This window comes from Parasteatoda tepidariorum, chromosome 4 (assembly GCF_043381705.1).
Source record: "Parasteatoda tepidariorum isolate YZ-2023 chromosome 4, CAS_Ptep_4.0, whole genome shotgun sequence".
NCBI lineage: Eukaryota > Metazoa > Arthropoda > Arachnida > Araneae > Theridiidae > Parasteatoda > Parasteatoda tepidariorum.
In genome coordinates, this window is record NC_092207.1 from 57771554 (window position 1) to 57790912 (window position 19359).

Consider the following 19359-nt stretch of genomic DNA (forward strand, 5'->3'; position numbering starts at 1 on the left):
CGATTACTTTGGCTAGACAAAATTTCTATTGACAATAATTTCTATTTGATGATAACATAACTGAAATCTTAAGCGTAAAAATTAATAAATTATTAATCTTAAAAATTAATAATTTGAGTCCTTTAGCTGGGGCAGTCACAATTTGAGTACTTAACAACTCAAACAGTGTCGATTTTAATTTTACTTGGAACAAAGAACTTTATGAAAGATTTTTCCTAATTTACGAAGAAGTGAAAAGAATGGAATGTTTAATAAATTGTAAAAAGCGTTTTTCTTTTTCATTTGTTATTATCACTACAGAAATATTTTTAAAATTAGGATATTTAAAATGTGGTATTTTTAGAAAATAATTTTTAAAATAGTAACAAAAATAAAATCTTATTGACAGAAAAATTTTAGATTTGTATCTAGGAAGGGGTAGAAACTGGAATAGAATTTTTTTTGTCGCTTCAAACAGGAAACTTATAAATTTGGATGCAATGAAATGAAAAGGAAATGATGAAATTCAATATTAAACACATGGTGGTTCATAATTCTACCTGTATAAAGAAAAAGAAACTTCCGATTCTTTTAAAGGTAACTTAAGAGCTCTTCAAAATCCCAACATAATTATTGAATATTCATTGTCGTTTCCGGCTACACACTGTGGACTTTGTAATGTATATCTATTATTGCACATTGTTCGTTGATAAAAAAGGAAAAAATCGGACTTGTATCTATCTTTGTATTCGAGCGTTTTTGTGATGTGAATGGAGAAGTGATAAAAGTTTCCCAAAGTGAGCAATGTTCCATTTAAAGAGCTACAGTTTTGCTAGTAGATAACGATGAAATAGTTTTAGGTGAGAATTCGGTATTAATGTTTGAGGAATTCTTCAATAAAGTGAAAGAAATAAAAAGGTACATTTTATGTTATTGATTATAATTATAATTGATTCTTTTTTAAAAAATTCTTCATTTAAAGAGTGACAATTTCGTAACTAGGTAACGATTAAATAATTTTAAGTGTGAATTCGGTTTTAATGTTCCAAGAATTCTTCAATAAATTGGAATAAAAAAAAATAGGTTATCGATTATTGTGAAAATTTGTAATAGATTATTTTGAAAATTTGTAATTGGTTATTTCGAAAATTTGTTATTGATTATCTTTAAAATTTGTAATTGATTATTTTGAAAATGTACATGTATAAAGAGTAGCAATTAAGCAACTAGGTAACGATTAAATAGTTTTAGGTGTGAGTTCGGTTTTAATATTGAAATAACTATTTAATAAATTGGAAGAAATAAAAAGATACATTTTATGTTATTAATTATTGTGAAAATTACACGTTTTTTCTGCCATCTGAAACGATAAATACTAACTGGAATTGTGTTGTATACATGTAGTTTATTGAAATGTATTTGCAGTTTGAAGTTAATGAAATTTATGATAATATTTTTCAAAATGTGCTATATTTATGCATATGATTTATAATTTCAGTTTCTAGATTAATTTCTTATTATGGTTCAATTTTGAATTTTTGAAATAATACTTCTGACTCTGTGGTTTATTTTTTCTGTTTCTAATGTTGATTAATGACTTAGTTCAGTTTTTTACGAATGTTTCTGAATTATTTTATCGCATATAGCATTAACCTTAAAAACTGCATCAATTCCGTTAGCTGAATTTTTTTCACACTCTTTTATTATTTTGTTTTGTTTTTATTAACTAGCTTTTGTGTTTGTAATGATGGAATCTAGGAATCAAAATCACACTTTTTGACTAGCTGGAGCATTCAAATCAGGACAAACAGGAGCTTAATCTTATCAACAGAGGCTTAATTTTTAATACAAGTTTCTGTCGTTTCTCAATCAATATAAGCATAATTTTCTGCGAGATTATTGAAGAGGATTTACCGTCAATCTAAATTATCATCACTTTATGACTAACTACAGCACTGAAATTTCAACTAAAGCTCTGACAGGTGTGTAAATTATAGCAAAAGTTTCAATCATTTTCTGATCCTCATAGTATCTTTATCGTCATTTCCGTAATTTACGTGAATCTACTGCCAAAAAGAAATAATCATTAATAGAATTTTCAACTGCTTTCTGAGTACCAAGAGTACTCAAATTTCAACTGGCTCTACCAAATATGAGGGCAAGATACAATTATATCCTATGTCAGTTTATTTCTGTGGACAGCTAAAGCGGTAGTCGATATTATAAAATTTTTTCGATGGAAGCAAAGTTATAGACACAAAGCTAGAAAGAAGAAAAGAATGAAATCAAATAAAAAACTTACGAATTACGTTTACAAGGTGATTAAAAAGGTTTATCAAATGGCTAAAAAGGAGAATATAATTCTATTTTTGTCAGATTGAAAACCAAAATCATATACATTACTTTCGTAATCAACTTAAATCACCAACAGAAATTCTCCCCACCTTTATCGGAAGTGATATACCTTACGTTTATTATTTTTGATTTGGGGTCTTACAAAAGTAATTTTTTTCTTCCTCGTCCTTTTAAAAAATGTAATCTCAATTCCTCCCCCCCTTTATTTTACACTCTACAATTGGTAGTTGTGAAAATAATAATTTTTGTGGATGAAGATAGTTTTTTCACTTTACCCCAAGTTTTCTTGGAGATCTAAATTTTTTCATAAATTTGTATTATTTGTAATGATATAAATAAATACTAAATATTCAAATAGTTTTAAAAAGATCAAATGATAGATTTTGAGGTTATATAAAAAAGTTAAAATAAATAAATGAATAATTAATTAAAACATAAGTAAACAAAATAATGATAAACAGATTTTCAAGATATACTTTTTTCTAAAGTTGAAAGTAATAAAAATAATAAATAGCAAATAAAAATAACAAATAATAAATTAAAAACTAAAATATAAAAATGGGTAAAATAAATTTTATAGATATTTACTTATCAAAAACTATTATATATAATATATAAAAACAATTGTTATGTAAAATAGTTATGTAATAGCAATAAAATATATTTTTTGAAATAAAAAGTAAAGATGTCAATTACATTTTCCACTTACTGATATACTTATTCCTTATCTCTTTATCTTTTGTGTTGGGCTTTAAATAATCTGATAATAATGATGACAACATTGAATGCAGATAGAGTAATTGATAGCCTATTTTTAGATGAAATCAATGATAAATATGAGTGATAAATTAGGAATTCCTAATTGATGTAAAAACTATTCAATAATAGTTAATTTAATCTGGAAACCTGGAGTTTTATTTCATTTGTCTCATAGTTCAAAGTGACATTCATCTTATACTTTGTGCAGCAGATTAAAAATATATTACACATGAAAAAAAAAACTACGTAGCTTAATTATTGATCTGAGGAGATGGAATTTCAAATGGAATTTCCAAATTTCAATGTCCTATGGCAGTGTTCCCCAACCTTTTTATCACCGCGGACCTGTCAACGTTTGATAATTTTACCGCGGCCCAATTGGGGGGGGAGGGGGGTTGATTGTTTATATTTTAGATCATTTTAATTTATTTATTTTAATTTAATTTTATTTAAACATGCCTTCGAAATAAAATGCAGTTACATCAAAAAATAAATATAAAGTGATTTAACATTTTAACTTACTAGAACTATAAATCAATGAAAACCCTGAGCTTGTTTCTTTGCAATGAGACGGTTCCAACTGGGGGTAATCGCTTTAAATCATTAAAAAATTTATGTCACTACCTTCAGGGTACCTTTTTTTTTAAATAAATAAAATTTTAATGGAACACAGATATATTTAATTTGGGGTATGAACCTAGGAATTTAAATTCAGTTTCAATGAAATGGGTGGCCCGGTACCATTTGATCCACGGACCGGTACCGGTCCACGGACCGGGGGTTGGGGAACACTGATTTAAGAGAATTGATGCTTGACGGGATTTGCTTACTCAAAATAAAATGGAAAGAACAGTTGTCAACGTAAGCAATGCCTTGTTTCAACAAGCAATCAGAATCGAGATACACACACTACGTCTTTGCAGGTATCCCATTGCAACTGATTATATTGTTATACAATACAAGGAATCGCTGGGACAGGTGAAAATCTAAGAACGTTTGTCAGTAAATGGTGTCTTTTATCAGCAAAAGTTTCACTTGTAAGTAGTTGGTCAGAATTGTAGATTTCTATTTGATGATAATATGGTAATACATTTCTTTTACAAGGCAAAATTGGAACTGCCAACAAACACAAAGCTCCGAGGAAGATTTGTGCAAACTAGTTAGTGGGAAAGCAGGCGAAAAAGTTCCATTAGGTTATAAAATGATTATGAATACCACTTGTAATGGTCAGGAAATTATTGAAACTTGCATTATCCTCTGGGGGAAGTATGCTTCAGAAAATATTTAAATGCTCTAGCTAGGATGAAAGTGGTAAAAATAACATATTTTATTAAATAGTATTAAATTTGTAGAACAACAAAATTTGCAGATTAATAAAATTTTACAAAATCACTTAATCTCCTCAGTTTTATTAAATTAGCTTCTACTGTATCGAGAATGTTTTCTGTATTAAGAAAAAAATAAACCGGAAAAATTTATCTATTTTTACGAGAAAAAAAATCAGGTAAATTAGAAATATTTCTAAGAACATAAGAAACAAAATTGAAATTCCGTTAGGAAAGCAAGATTTAAACAAACAGAAAGAGAGGGCAACTAAACATTAGGCATACATTTTCTGAATTTCAAACAAATATTTGAAATAGTTGATATTTTTAAGATCCCCCCGTTTATTTAAAAGAATAAATGCTCTTTATGCTTTCCAGAAATGATGCCTGGTTTTCCGGTAATGCTAGACGGAATTCGAGTATACTGCAATCGATAATCTTTTTTTTTTTTTCATTTGCTTGCACAGCTTGCGATGGTTATTTGATATTGCGAAAACTCAGGAAGTTTTATGGTGATGAAATGGGTGTTGAAAGAGAAGTAACAGTTTACTTTAAATACTAAAAGCGTTTAAATGAAGAACAATCGCAAACCTTTTCTTAATATTTAAATTTAAAATACTATCTTTCGCATGCCGAAATCTAAATTAATGTTAGTTAACATATGAATCAGGAAATATAAATTATGTTGGGTTAAATATATAAATTAAAATGTTAGGAGAATGACTCTTCCGCAAAAAAATAAATTTGATTTAAGAGGTTAAATGAAAATTAGTTATCAAAAAACTGCAAAATAATTGTGTTGCTTTAAAAATAATAGTTTAAAAATTTACTTTTTTGAATCATGCATAATGCTTAAATGATACTTTGATAATATGCAGTATACTTTGAAACTGCGAAATAGTTTAATGCTTCATTTTCAAATTCGTATTTTAAAGTAATAATAATGGTGGTTATTTACTTAATATTTTAAAATTGACTTTTTTTGGTCTTTTATGTAAGAAATTTCTTTGGTCTTTTATATAAGGCATATTTTGGTCTTTTATTTAAGACATAAATATGCTTTCAGCATATTTATGTCTTAAATATCTAATTCAGCGTCTTAAACTTTCAGCATATTTATGTCTTATATTTTAGTATATGTGCTTTATTAATAAATATTCTTTAACCAGAAACACAGAATGTACTATCAAATATTTCGGGTACCTAATAGTTTTAATAATTTTATACTTTTCGGTTTAATTGTTTTTTTAAACATAATAGTACTCAAATATGTTTTGTGTGTAGACCATATAATTATTGTATGTATCCACGTACAGTAGCGTGCATTATCTCTTATCATTCATTTATAAAATTTTTGATGTTTAAAAATGCGTAATTCCTTTTTTTAAGAAAACTTTTTTACTCGTCTTTTTTATGTAGTAGTAGTACTTTACGAGGGTTGCTATTTATATTTCTGGCCTAATAATGAAAAAACAAATATGTAGGATCGAAATTGGTTTTACTGTTTTTCAAAATATTCTACATGATGATCAATACATTTTTGCATGCGTTTGAACCAATTTTCAAAGCACTTTTTCCAGTCCGATAGAGGTAACTCCAAAACATGCGTTTTGAATGCATCAACCGCTTCTTCGGGGGTCGAAAATCGTTGTCCACATAATTTATTTTTGATGTGTGGGAATAAGAAGAAGTCATTGGGTGCCAAATCAGGGCTGTACGGCGGATGACCCATCAGTTCGATCTTTCGCTCCGTCAGAAATGCCTTTGTTTGAGTCGATGTGGGAGAGCTCGCATTGTCATGATGAAGAATGATTCACATGTTCTTCTGCTTTTTTCGAATTTCTCCGATGACTTCAGGCAAACGAATGGTCATGTACCATTCAGAATTGACTGTCCTGCGTTGCTCTAACGCCACTGTCGCCACATGACCGTTAATGCCGAGGAAACAGACAATAATTTGTTTCGATGTTCTTCTTCCTCGAGCAACTTTTGTTGGTTTTGCCTCGTCTTGGAAGACCCATACAGTTGATTGCTACTTTGTTTCCGGCTCATATGCTTAGATCCATGATTCGTCACCTGTGTAGATGTTATACACAGCCTTTGATGTACCTCGAACGTATTTTTCCAACATTTCCTTGCGCCAATCGACACGAGCCTTTTTTTGAGCGTTTGTCAGACTATGCGGGATCCAACGCGAATTATTTTTTTTAAGCTCAAATGTTCATGCAACATTTTATTGATGCTAGTCATACTAATGTCCAAAGACGCCTCTATCTCACGGTATGTCACATGACGATCNACACTCGAAATTTTTGCTCTGTTACAATCGTACCCTGTTACAATTGACCCCACTCTCCCTTACTCAAATATGTTTTGTGTGTAGACCATATAATTAGTGTATGTATCCACGTACAGTAGCGTGCATTATCTCTTATCATTCATTTATAAAATTTTTGATGTTTAAAAATGCGTAATTCCTTTTTTTAAGAAAACTTTTTTACTCGTCTTTTTCATGTAGTAGTAGTACTTTATTAAGTCCTATTAGAGCTTCACAATGGGCTATTGGTGACGGTCAGGGAAACATCTCTGAGGATGATCTGAGGACAGTTTTTTTTACTAGAAATTCAATGACCGTACTGTACGGTAATTTTTAAATGATTTTTTTCTCCGTGCAAAAATATATTATTTTCCGATATTTACTTTGTATGAAAAAAGCAAACTAATAAAACAAATATACACTACTAATTCTTTTCTTCGATGGTACTAAATTTAAGGACGGATAAGTAATTAAAAAACTATTAAATTAAAAAATAAAAATATTTTCTTAAAGCAGTCTCAGTAATATTTTAGTAGTGATTAATTTGCTGATTTTTGCAAATAGTTTTTAAAAATACATTTTTTTATGATTTTACAAGTAACGTTGCGAAATAGATTAGGTTTTTATATTTAATACTGAAATCTACTTAAATTCTAGTTTCATTACCTTCCTCGAGGAGAGAGAAATAACTATAATATCAATATAAGAGAGACATCAATTTCATCCTGAGTGCCGATATTTTTTACCGTAAAATTTTACAGAACAAAAATCTGATATACCGTAATTTTCATAGTAATATTTATTTAATTACAGCAATTTTATAGTAAATATTACTCTAAAAATTAAGGTGCATCAAATTTTTCGTTCCGTTGAATTTTAATAGTAATAGTAATTTTTACAGTAATTTATTGCAATTAAATAAATATTGCTGGGAAAATTACGATATAAAATTTCAGGATAAAAATAGATTTTACGGATGTTGCAGTGCTCTTTACCGCAATTTTTCAAAGTGTGGTCTTAATCGCAAGATAATAATGACAAGAAATAAAATAGTGTCAAGAAATGATGATAGAAAAGACGAAATGATAGGGCAAAGAAAGTATGTTTTGTAAAGGAGATAAGGGCAAGATGGTAGGACATTAAGTAACTAATCAAGATTACTGGACAAGCAGAAATAAAGGATGGGGATAGTTGACTATAAAGGACGAAGGATAAAGAAAGATTACTGTATAAAAAGGATGAGAGACTTTGATGTAAAAAAAAAAAAAACAGAAGAGAAAAAAAGGATTGTCAATTTCGGGGAGGCTATTTTTAATTTTTCCATTAGCCAATAACACCGCAAACCAGTTTGAAATGAAATTGAAAAAATAAAAATGTCATACATTATACTATAAAATAACTAAATGAAATTGGCTTAAGCAGTTCAGAAATAGAAATACCTATTTTGTAAAAGTGCAAAAGGAGTATAATTTTATGTAATTCTCTTGTATTTTCCTTGCCCCCCGTTCTTTTTCCTTTAAAATTGGAACTCCAAATGGTCACTTTGAGCCTAGAGGACGAAGGCGAAATAATGAGGATTAAGAAATAGGAAGAAAAAAGGAATATGATTAAAAAAATGGTTTTTGCTCGTAGCATGTATTTAAAGCACTTTGTCTTAGTGTTATATCGCGGGGCCTTGCATTAAAAGCCAAACATCATAAATGTATAATCATGTGAATGTATAATCAAGTATTTTTTAATCATGTGTATGTATAATCAAGTATTTACTCTTAGCATGCGGTATGTGATGACCCCTGTCTGATCGGACAAGTTAACAATGCTGGTAGCTTTCTAACTTATCTTTTCATGGAAGTTTTACTGAATTGTAAATAGTTTAAGTAACTGATAAAATATTATTCAAACTAAAAAGAAGAATGGTAAAAATTTTTTAATAACAATACAACACCACGAAGTTCTTATATTTAATTAATTTTTTTTTATTGATTGGAGGAAATCAATTTAGTTACAATCACAAATATTTATTAAAAATACAAGCATAAATTATATAAACTAACTTATTTGAATTAATTTAAAATGAACTTATAAAATAAAATCTTAACAATTTTGAAATAACTTAGATGGGAATTGGGGACCTTTATTTACTCTGAGGCACCGCGTCTTTTGTAGCAGGTAGCGGGCCCTATAATTTACGGTTAATGCTCCTACTGATTACGTTACTCTATAGCTCGTCTCCGCTGATCTAAANGTGATGACCCCTGTCTGATCGGACAAGTTAACAATGCTGGTAATTTTCTAACTTATCTTTTCATGGAAGTTTACGTTTACTGAATTGTAAATAGTTTAAGTAACTGATAAAATATTATTCAAACTAAAAGGAAGAATGGTAAAATTTTTTTAATAACAATACAACACCACGAAGTTCTTATATTTAATTAATTTCTTTTTTTATTGATTGGAGGAAGTCTATATAGTTACAATTACAAATATTTATTAAAAGTACAAGCATAAATTATCTAAACTAACTTATTTGAATTAATTTAAAATGAACTTATAAAATAAAATCTTAACAATTTTGAAATAACTTAGATGGGAATTGGGGACCTTTATTTACTCTGAGGCACCGCGTCTTTTGTAGCAGGTAGCGGGCCCTATAATTTACGGTTAATGCTCCTACTGATTACGTTACTCTATAGCTCGTCTCCGCTGATCTAAAAACGTAAAACGCATTTCACTTGTTGATCCTTACTACGCTCCCAATTGCACTGCGGTCAAGGCAATCCAAGGTCGAATCATCTTTCAACCAGTGATTGTAGAAAGCACTTCCGTTTGGCCTTCAGTTTACTGATCACTAGATGGCAGCACTTACTTCCTGCTTTTTTCAATTGAAGCGCAATGTTTTATTTATGTTTACGCCTTTAATTAAATTAAGACAACATATGTGATTCTAACTATTGTGTTTTTAATCCTCCTGTTTTAATTAAATTTCTGTTACAATTTTCAAACTGAGAAACATTGAGTCCTATGATGTTGGTTTCAACATCATAAATATCGAGCGCAGTAAATAAGAAATACCAATTTTATTTACAACGAGATTTGCGTTTCAAAAAATAGAATGCGGATTTTAAATATTCTTTTTCAAGTTTCATATTTAGTAAAAAAGATTATTTATGGAGGAATCTGCTTGTTTAATCACACACGAGCAAAACAATGTATCAGCTTCAGATGGCGAAAATGTCCAGAGCTTTCCTTGGAAAAGTGAGATATATATTTATATAGCATAATACATATTTTTTTTATTGCTTATCGATATTTTTTGTTGTTGCTTCAAATCATCTATTTAAAAGCTAAAACGTAAAAATTATTTTAAACCCATGAAAAAAAATAATTTTTGAAATTTTTTTTATTAATTAAAAATTTTATTAGTTAAATTATGTTAATAACCTTATAAAACCTCAACTCTTTCAAAAAGTTTCTTAATCAATGTGATAATATAGAAAAACTTCGCCTTGATGTTTTTTCTTATTAATAAGAAATGCGCCAACTTCCGAAACTATTCTTGTACAAAAATGTCTCTTAAAAGCCGCCAACAGACGCTATTTCTGCATAAAAATTAGTTTCGTAAAAGTTGTTAACTTCACAATACTCTTGTACAAATATAAGTAAAAAGTCGTAAACTTAAAAAGTAATTCTTATACAAAAATATATTTCATAAAAGTAGTCCACACTTTTATACATTATTTTATGCATTGCTTTATATATTATTTTATTTATTTCTTTTTTGAAGGAAAAAAAGCCCAATGAGAAAAAGAACACTTATTTAAGAGCAAATTATTTTATTGCACCCAATTTAATTCCTAATTCTGTCTATGAATCTTTTTTAATTTTTATAAAGAATAATTTTATAATTTTAAGATATGTTTCATATGCACTTTATAATATTAAATAATATATACAAAAATATGTTTCATAAAAGTAGTCCAGACTTGTTTTCTACAATATTTTATGCATTGCTTTATACATGCTTCATACATTATTTTATATATTTATTTTTTGAAGGAAATAAAAACCCAATGAGAAAAAGAACACAAGTTTAAGAGGAAATTATTTTATTGCACCCAATTTAATTCTAAATTCTGTCTATGAATCTTTTTTAATTATTATTAAGAATCATTTTATAATTTTAAATTTTATTGTTGAATTAAATAAAGCAATAGATAATCAAGATACTTTTTGCTAAATCTGACAGCTGATTCCAAACTCTAACATATTTCTTAAAGAATATATAAGTTCATAGTTCCCCTATTATTTTAACACATGAAGATAAAATTCTTAGCGGTGAGACAATAGAAGTCTTTAAATTCATTATATTAATAGATTTTTTCTTAATTTTCGAGCGTATTTTATCCAAAATCTTTTTATAATTTCTAAGAACGGGACTGATTGGTAAATATGAATCTTCATGAAAGGGCGAGATGTTGACTTGGTTCTTAAAAATCGTATTATAACCACGAGTTTTGTTTTTGTACTGCTTTCATTTTCACTTAAAAACTTCGTAATTTGTCTGTTCAATCCTATAAAGTTGTCTACTTATTTTCGTTTACTTCGAAATGCAACAGCAAGTTTCACCAAGGAAAAAAGAATTTTTTTAATGACAAAATAAAGAAGAGTGAGAGAGAAAGTGATAATCTTTATATGCGACAGTTAATGTTAATTGCGATCCATTATAATTCCATTAGCCTCTAGAATTTTTGCAGCATAGTCAAAGGTTTCTTATCGTTTTTATAAAGTTCTAAATCTCATGTGTTTTTCAAGTTTATAGGATTCATAACATTCTATATAGGCTATCGATTTCTAAATGATAGGCCAGTTCCTAATTACTTGAATGCAGAAATATTTAGGGAAAAGCTGTGTAGCAATCAGCCTTGCAATTTTTAACTGCTTCATAACATTCTATATAGCCTATCAATTTCTAAATGATTATCCAGTTTCTAATTACTTGAATGCAGAAATATTTAGAGAAAAGCTGTGTAAGAATCAGCCTTGCGGTTTTAAACTGCTACACCTGGAAATAGACTATATGAGCGCCTTTACGATGCTAGATTTTACACTTATTATCTATAAAAATAAAATATTTTATTGGTAGAACAGGAATTTTGAAAAATATTATAATCTAAACACGTAAACATCGACTTCCACTAATTCACATCAGTTTGTCCTGCGATAAATATTCTAAATATCTGACTTACAAACCATCTGGCTACCATCCACTGTTTTTTCTCCTTTTCCACTATTTCCAATATTTTTCACCAATATATTTCCTTTTAACCTTTACCTTAACCAATATCTCCTTTTAACCTTATTTACGTTGTTAACCTTTTATAAACGATTTCTTCAACTTCTTAAATGCCAATGCTTCAAACTCTGTACTGACCTTTCACTGAATTTACTGAGGGGGTTAAAGGATGAAAAGTTACCACAAAAGTTTTTAAAGACAGTAACTTTTCTTCAAATTCAAATTTTGTATTTACTTCATTAGCTTTGGGAATACTCTCGCAAGATGCCTTACGGTCATGAATATTTGTTACAAACTCTAAGCAGTTATAAAAATAGTGTATTGTCATCAGTGGCCCCCATCCCCCCAAGCTCTTGGGAGCATTCTTGGGCAAATTCTAAATTCCCCCCCAAACTATCCGTTTTATTTAGTGTAAAAATCCCCCCCAAGCTTTAAGTGGGCGCATCGTGCGCCCCCCTTCCCCCCTGGTGGGGACCCCTGATTGTCATCTGAGACTTCGAATAGCCCTAACATGAAATTTCTGTAAAATGCCTTTTTTTTATTTATTAACCTCTTGAAACTCATAATTTTTTCCCTCCCACATCTATACGTTACATTAAAACTTTCACTTTAAAACAAAAACTTAAAATATATATATATATATGTTACGGTGAAACACCGAAATCTGGAGAATGTCGACATTCACCGGTGAATGTGTAGTCGCTTGGTGTATGTCCGAAATATTTGCTAATTACCCTTATTTCTGACTCTCACCGGTGAATGTCAACAATCACATAGTCGCTTTGGTGAATGTCCGAAATATTTGTTATATCCAATTTTATATTAATTTATTCGTTAATATTATTATATTTATTTGATATATTTATATTTATTCTATATTTTAATACTTACTGACGATAGATTAGAAGAAACATCAGTGTTTGGAGTATCGGGCAAATATATACCGGGCAATGGCACTTGACCTTAAAAAAACATCAGTGTAGGGTTAAAATATCGAATAAATGTAATTATATCCACGAATAAATTCATATCAAATCGAATGTAATAAATATTTCGGACATTCACCAAAGCATATCTGTGATTGTCGACATGAGGGTCCGAATGTACAAGAATGTAATGAAATATTCGATCTTTCACCGACGTATTTGGTGTTTGTCGACATTCACTGGTGAAAGTCAACAACCACCGATTTCGATCTTTCGCTGTGATATACTATATAAAAAAATATAACTTCATCTACAGTGATGAATGCATAACAACGCAATGAAATTCATAATCAAGAAAAATATGATATTTAGTTTAAACAAATATGTAGGTAATCGTTGCCTTTTTCTTAAAATTTAATGTCAATGGAAGAAAGAGAAATACGAGCAACAAGTTCTATTTTTTATGTATTAACATAACTTTCTATTTGTTTACGAATTTCATCTTGCTTATTATTTCTTATCTTGTCTATCTTTGTGCTTAAATGAGCAAGTAAAAATTTAAGCAAAAATAATTGGTTATTAGTGTTTGAAAATTTTGGAATGGGTGATGTGCAGTTAATGTCGAGTTTGTTGAATGTCGATGTTTGTTGAATGAATGTGAATTCGCAAGGAGATAATTGTCTTGTTTTATTTTTGCTATTTCTAACTTGTGTCAGAAAACTAAATTTAGGGATACATAATGACTGGATAAATTTTTAGCATTAAAGAGAATAAAAAATGAATTAATACTAAATTAACAAATAAAATTAGATGAAAAATTATAGAATGAGAAAAAAAGTTGTTTCTAAGAGTTCTAAATATTTATGTTTCAAAGAGTTAGTCATTTGTTATGAAATTATGCTGATGAATTAATTTGTGAAAGGAAATTTTTTTTCCTTTCACAATTAATTCATTAGCAAGGAAAAAGGTGTTTTAAATTATTAAAATGTAAAAAACTGTTGAAATTAAAAAAAAAAGAAATGTGCAAAATGAGGCCATTTTCTTGGGAGACATATGACTTTGACTGTCCGGACAAATTACGGTAAAAAGTGCCGACACTCAGAGTGTGGGTACGTTTTACCGAAAAATCCATTTTTGCCGCAAAATTTTATGGAACAAAAAATTTATATTCAGTAATTTTTACTTCAATATTTCCTGTAAAATTACCTAATTACTGTAATTAAACAAATGTTACTGTAAAAATTACGGTATTAATTTTTATGGTAAAAATGCAATTTATTATTAAATAGATTTGATATTGTATTCAAGATGCCAGTAATTTTTACCGTAATTTGATTTGGAATTATTTACAGTTTATATACTTATAATAACTGGGTATGTTTTGCTTTTATTATCAATATCAACTTATATTTGAAAATAATTTATAAAATACATATTCAGTTTCATTGGCCGTATTAGCAAATTGCTTACTTTTATTAAAGGCACTTTCCGAATGGTGGAACAATATTGTTAACTACAGCTCATTTTAAACTTTTTCTGACACTAATTTCATAGGCACTAAATGTCTTATAGTTATGAAAAACATTGTTTAGTTTATAATATTACCCCAAAAATATATTTTTTTCTATTAGAGTTTAGGACATCAGATTATCTCGAACAATAAGTTACGGGAGAAGTTAAGCCGTTGCGTTAGTTAAGTGATTGGATAGTTCATTATTTAATGCGTAAAATAATGGTATTTTGTGGCAATAATATCTCCTAAAAAACATTTAAAGATTTAAAAAAGTTTTAAAGATAGATAAATAAGTTTAAAATACTTACTTAAACTGTATTGTTGAATTCATAGCACATATTCGTTATATTTGGACGCGCATCAAAACGCTGAATAACTAACTTTAAAATCTTTAACACAGTATAAAACTTAATTATTGTAAATCCATTTACTTATACATTTACTAGCTATTTACATTTGTTAAAGTAAATAGCAAGTAATCGTTCAATAGAAACTTTATTCTCTTATTTTTATTTTTAAGCTTCTGAAAACAATTTAAAAAATCTTTTTTCGGCTTTACCTTCACTATTAGTTAACTATACGATTGTTTAAATTGACTCTTTTTGCTTGCAAGAATTCATTTTGAAGGTTCATTAATTTCTTCAAAGGTTCATTCTAATTTGAAAAGTTCATTCATTTCCACAAAACTTTTGCAATAATTTACATTAACTCATGGCACGAGAAAGAAGTATAAAATACTTTAAAAATTTTACTATGAATTAAATTTAATTTTAATTGTTGTCAAAGCTTAAAGTTTAATAAAAAGCAGTTTATCTTAATTTCAATTGAGGCAAAATTGGAGAAACTTTTTAATAAATAAATAAATTAATACATTTTTTGTTATATTCATAAGTTTTTTTTTATCGTTACATGATGCAATAATAATATTAGTCGAAGCTATCGAGATAAAAGGAAAATACAACATTCTATCTTAATGTTATTAGCTAAAATTAATTTAAGATATTAATCGGAAATTTTAGCAACAATTAATGTTAATTCCTGATTTGAGAGAGAACCATTAACTTACTTTAAAAATTTTACTGTGAATTAAATTTAATTTCTATTATAGATTTGCAATTGTAAATAAATTTACAATTGCAAATAATAAATAATTGTAATTAATTGCAAAATAATTGTTAATTGAAATATTGTAATTGTAATTTAAAATAATTTTAATTAATTGTAATTGTTTAATATTGTAATTGTAATTTAAAATAATTTTAATTAATCGTAAAATATTGTAATTGTATTTTAAAATAATTGTAATTAATTGTACATTGAATTAAGTACACTTGCTTTTATTTGTTTTTTGATAACTCAATTTATCTAGAAAATCAAGCTATTAAAGCATCAATCATAGTTATCATAGTTGTGTTACCCCTTCAATAAAAATAATTTTTTCCATAATTAACAATAAAACAAATTTGAGCAATATATTGTAAAATTACATGTACTTTCGCCAAGCGATGTCATATAACTAAGTACATGGCAAATTAAGTAATAACACAATAAATTTTTACCGTATTTACTGAAATCGATTAGGTTATAATTTCAATTTCGTTTTTGTACTAGGTATTCAATAAGTAATTCAATGAGGTACCATAGACCTAAATTTTTTGACATTAATATATTTTACTGTCGCAAATTTAAATGCACCTCATCCTCACACCATTTCATTATATAAAGCATTATTCATCGCATTTTTTCATTCTTATGTAAACTTATGAAATTTCATGCATGTGATGCAAGATTAAAATCTCATTATTGAGGTATATCTTTTATCTTATCGCCATCCTTTTAATTTTTTTTAAATAAAACCGTTTTTTTTTTCATTACGGTGAGTATTTAATTAGCCAATTACACTCGAATTGGACAGCTGTTTTGTAATATTTTTTAGAACTTTCAATATATATTTATGGATAGTTATTTTTCCTTACTCTCATCATTATATGGATGGAACTTACTTGTTACTCATGCCTTCTTTCGGTTTATCTTTGTTATATAACTGAGAAACGACATTGTGTGTGTGTATGATATTATCGGAAGGTGTTTGACTGGGATTTGCGGGGGGAGGGGAGTAAGGGTAATAAAGGGTTAGACACTTAACAGTTCAAATGACGCCATAAGACCAATCTTTAGCTGAGCGTTAACTTTGCATTTTGAAGGCTGAGCTCACATCAGCACAGAATTCACTCATGGGATTTCATCTTTTCTGTAAAGCTTATTTTTACGGTAAATATAAATTTAATTTTATTTAAAGTATATAGTAAGAAATAAAGATAATTAAAAACAAAAATAGTAAGTCAGGGGTCTACGAATTCTGGCCTCTCGATCGTCAAGTCGTCAAAAAATTGCAATAGCCAGCCAATATTTTTACACAATTTAACTTGTTTTTTTTTCTCTCTTTTAAATACTGATGGCGTTGGTAAAAATTGACTCTGTGTTCTAGAAATTTTTAATTTTATAGATTCCTGGTTTATGAAAGGAATAACAACGTAAAAGCATTAAGGAATAAAAAAAAAGTTTAATTTTTCTTTTTATTACTATAAGCTACTCTATCTCCTTATTACTTCTTTTAATTTTTGTTAATTTTAATTATCAATGATGATCAATCTTGATCATTGAAATAAAAATTAATGAAAATTAGGGGGGAATCAAGCACATATTTTTTAAGAAAAATATTTTTTTTTTGTTGTATTGGTATTTTTAGAAATTTATTAAATTTTTCCACTATTCGTTTAAAATTAATTTTTTTTAAAGTTTATTTACTCACTTAAGCTATATATGTAAATTTATCATTTTTGAAATTATCTATACAGTATCTAGTTTAAAAAAAAGGAAATTTTTAATTTATCTAAGCTTTATTGATTTGAGAAATGCTATTAAGACAACAGTGTAGAAATACATTAAAAAGTATCGAATGTAAAAAAATTATGTTTAAAAAAAGTTTCAATACTGATTGATACGCTTGGTTGATAAGAAAAAGTAAAAATTCATGTAAGGGATGCTGAAGTTTTAGATTAAAATGTTTTTATAATATAAGGACATCATATTATTGTGATTAAAATAGTCAATTTATTGAATAATATCAACAAGTATATTAGTATCAGTGAGAAAAAACTTAGATTAGTCTCTTTTTTGATATGAATGCAATTAAATTATTTTTTTAGTTATGAAAGTTTTTTTAGTTTAGTTCTTTTGTTTTTGTAATGTGCATATGAATACACTAATTTTATTTTTAATTTTTGACAGGTGGCGAAATGCCCTGTGTCAAAAACAAAGTTCCTATTCTGGCATTGACAGGACTTCTAACTGCCAGTTTTGGAATTGTCATGTTTTTTATATTCCCTCTTATTATGCAAGCTGAAATTAAAAAGGTATGATTTAATAAAAAAATAGAATTCAGATGCTGGTGAAATTATGCTCTGAATGATTTTTTCACTAAAAATTTAATCACCTCTTATAAATTGTGTTTGATGTGTCCTATCCAAACGCAATGATATATATCAATTGTCATTAAAAAAAAAAACCAAAAAAGAAAAAGAAAATTCTTTTTCCCAATGAAATATTATCGTTTTTAAGCACAAAAATTGTATGGAACAGTCCATTTTTTGACGAAATAAATAACAATTTTTTGTTATTTATTTCGTCAACAACAGTTTATGAGTCCTCGCATTGAAAAAAAAAAGCTGTTTATTATGCGTATTATGCGACTTATGCTTAATTAGTACCACCAGCTCGAAAAATTTCAATTTGAACAAAATATGTTTTAGTCGTTTCAACTTGATTTGTTAGTGCGTTTTTCTTTTTGTTGTTGAAACTGAAATGGTTGAACCTTTTTAGGAGTATAAGTATAACCATATGATTAATATTCATGAATTGTTGATCTATTAATTTCTTGAATAATAAAAAATTTCCATTCTAAAAAATTTTATTTTATGCGTAAAGTTAAATACCAGCCGCACAATTGAATGTCAAGCACATGTTTTTACTTTTCTAGAAGCATCTTTGAAAATTATCTATTATAATTATCTATTATAATATTGAAAGAACTGTGGCTTAAAAAGAAATTCATGGGAAAAAGTATTCAACAAATGTTGCCGCTTTTGAAATGTCCAACATGAATGGTTTCTCCCTCTCTCTTTTACAAAAAAAGTTCTATTTATAAACTTTGTAATAACTCTACTTTGTACTATTTATATCCACTACTAGTTAAATTACTTTTTTAAACCTTATATAAAATGATTGAGGAGTAAAATAATCAATCTAACATTCAAAAGATAGTCAATAGATTATGTCAATCTGTCATAACAGAATTAAAAACCCCTTTTTTTTTATATCAACTGCATTTTAAATTACTTTTCCAAACCTGATATAAAATGATTGAGCAGTGAAGAGTTCAATCTAACATTCAAAAGTTAATAGATTATGATAATGTGTTATAACAGAATTAAAAATCCTTTTTTGTAATTCATATCCACTGCTTGTTAAATTACTTTTTCAATTCTTATGTAAAATGATTGAAATGTGAAAAGTTCAATCTGACATTCAAAAGTTAGTTAATAGATGATGCCAATGTGTCATAGCAGAATTAAAAACTCTTTTTTTTGTTATCAATATCAATTGCTAGTCAAATTACTTTTTCAATTCTTATGTAAAATGATTGAAATGTGAAAAGTTCAATCTGACATTCAGAAGTTAGTTAATAGATGATGCCAAAGTGTCATAACAGAATTAAAAACTCTTTTTTTGTTATCAATGTCAATTGCTAGTCAAATTACTTTTTCAAACCTCATTTTAAATGATTGAAATGGGAGAATTTCAATCTAACATTCAAAAGTTAGTTAATAGAG

The 19359-nt window shown here is 27.7% G+C and overlaps 1 protein-coding gene across 3 annotated transcripts in view; it reads left to right on the forward strand.

Annotated features, from left to right (window-relative positions):
- The first annotated feature begins 712 nt into the window (after positions 1-712).
- Positions 713-19359, forward strand: part of LOC107445211 (protein croquemort) — a 52008-nt gene continuing 33361 nt past the window's right edge. Inside the window, exons 1-2 of one of the 3 annotated variants that reach the window (XM_071179887.1) lie at positions 713-897; positions 17759-17883. In XM_071179887.1, the coding sequence (XP_071035988.1) occupies positions 17767-17883 (117 nt within the window). In that variant the 5' untranslated portion in view covers positions 713-897; positions 17759-17766. Of the gene's footprint in view, positions 898-9586; positions 9991-16620; positions 16739-17758; positions 17884-19359 lie in introns of those variants that run through there. The other 2 variants (XM_071179885.1, XM_071179886.1) reach the window with 2 other exon arrangements.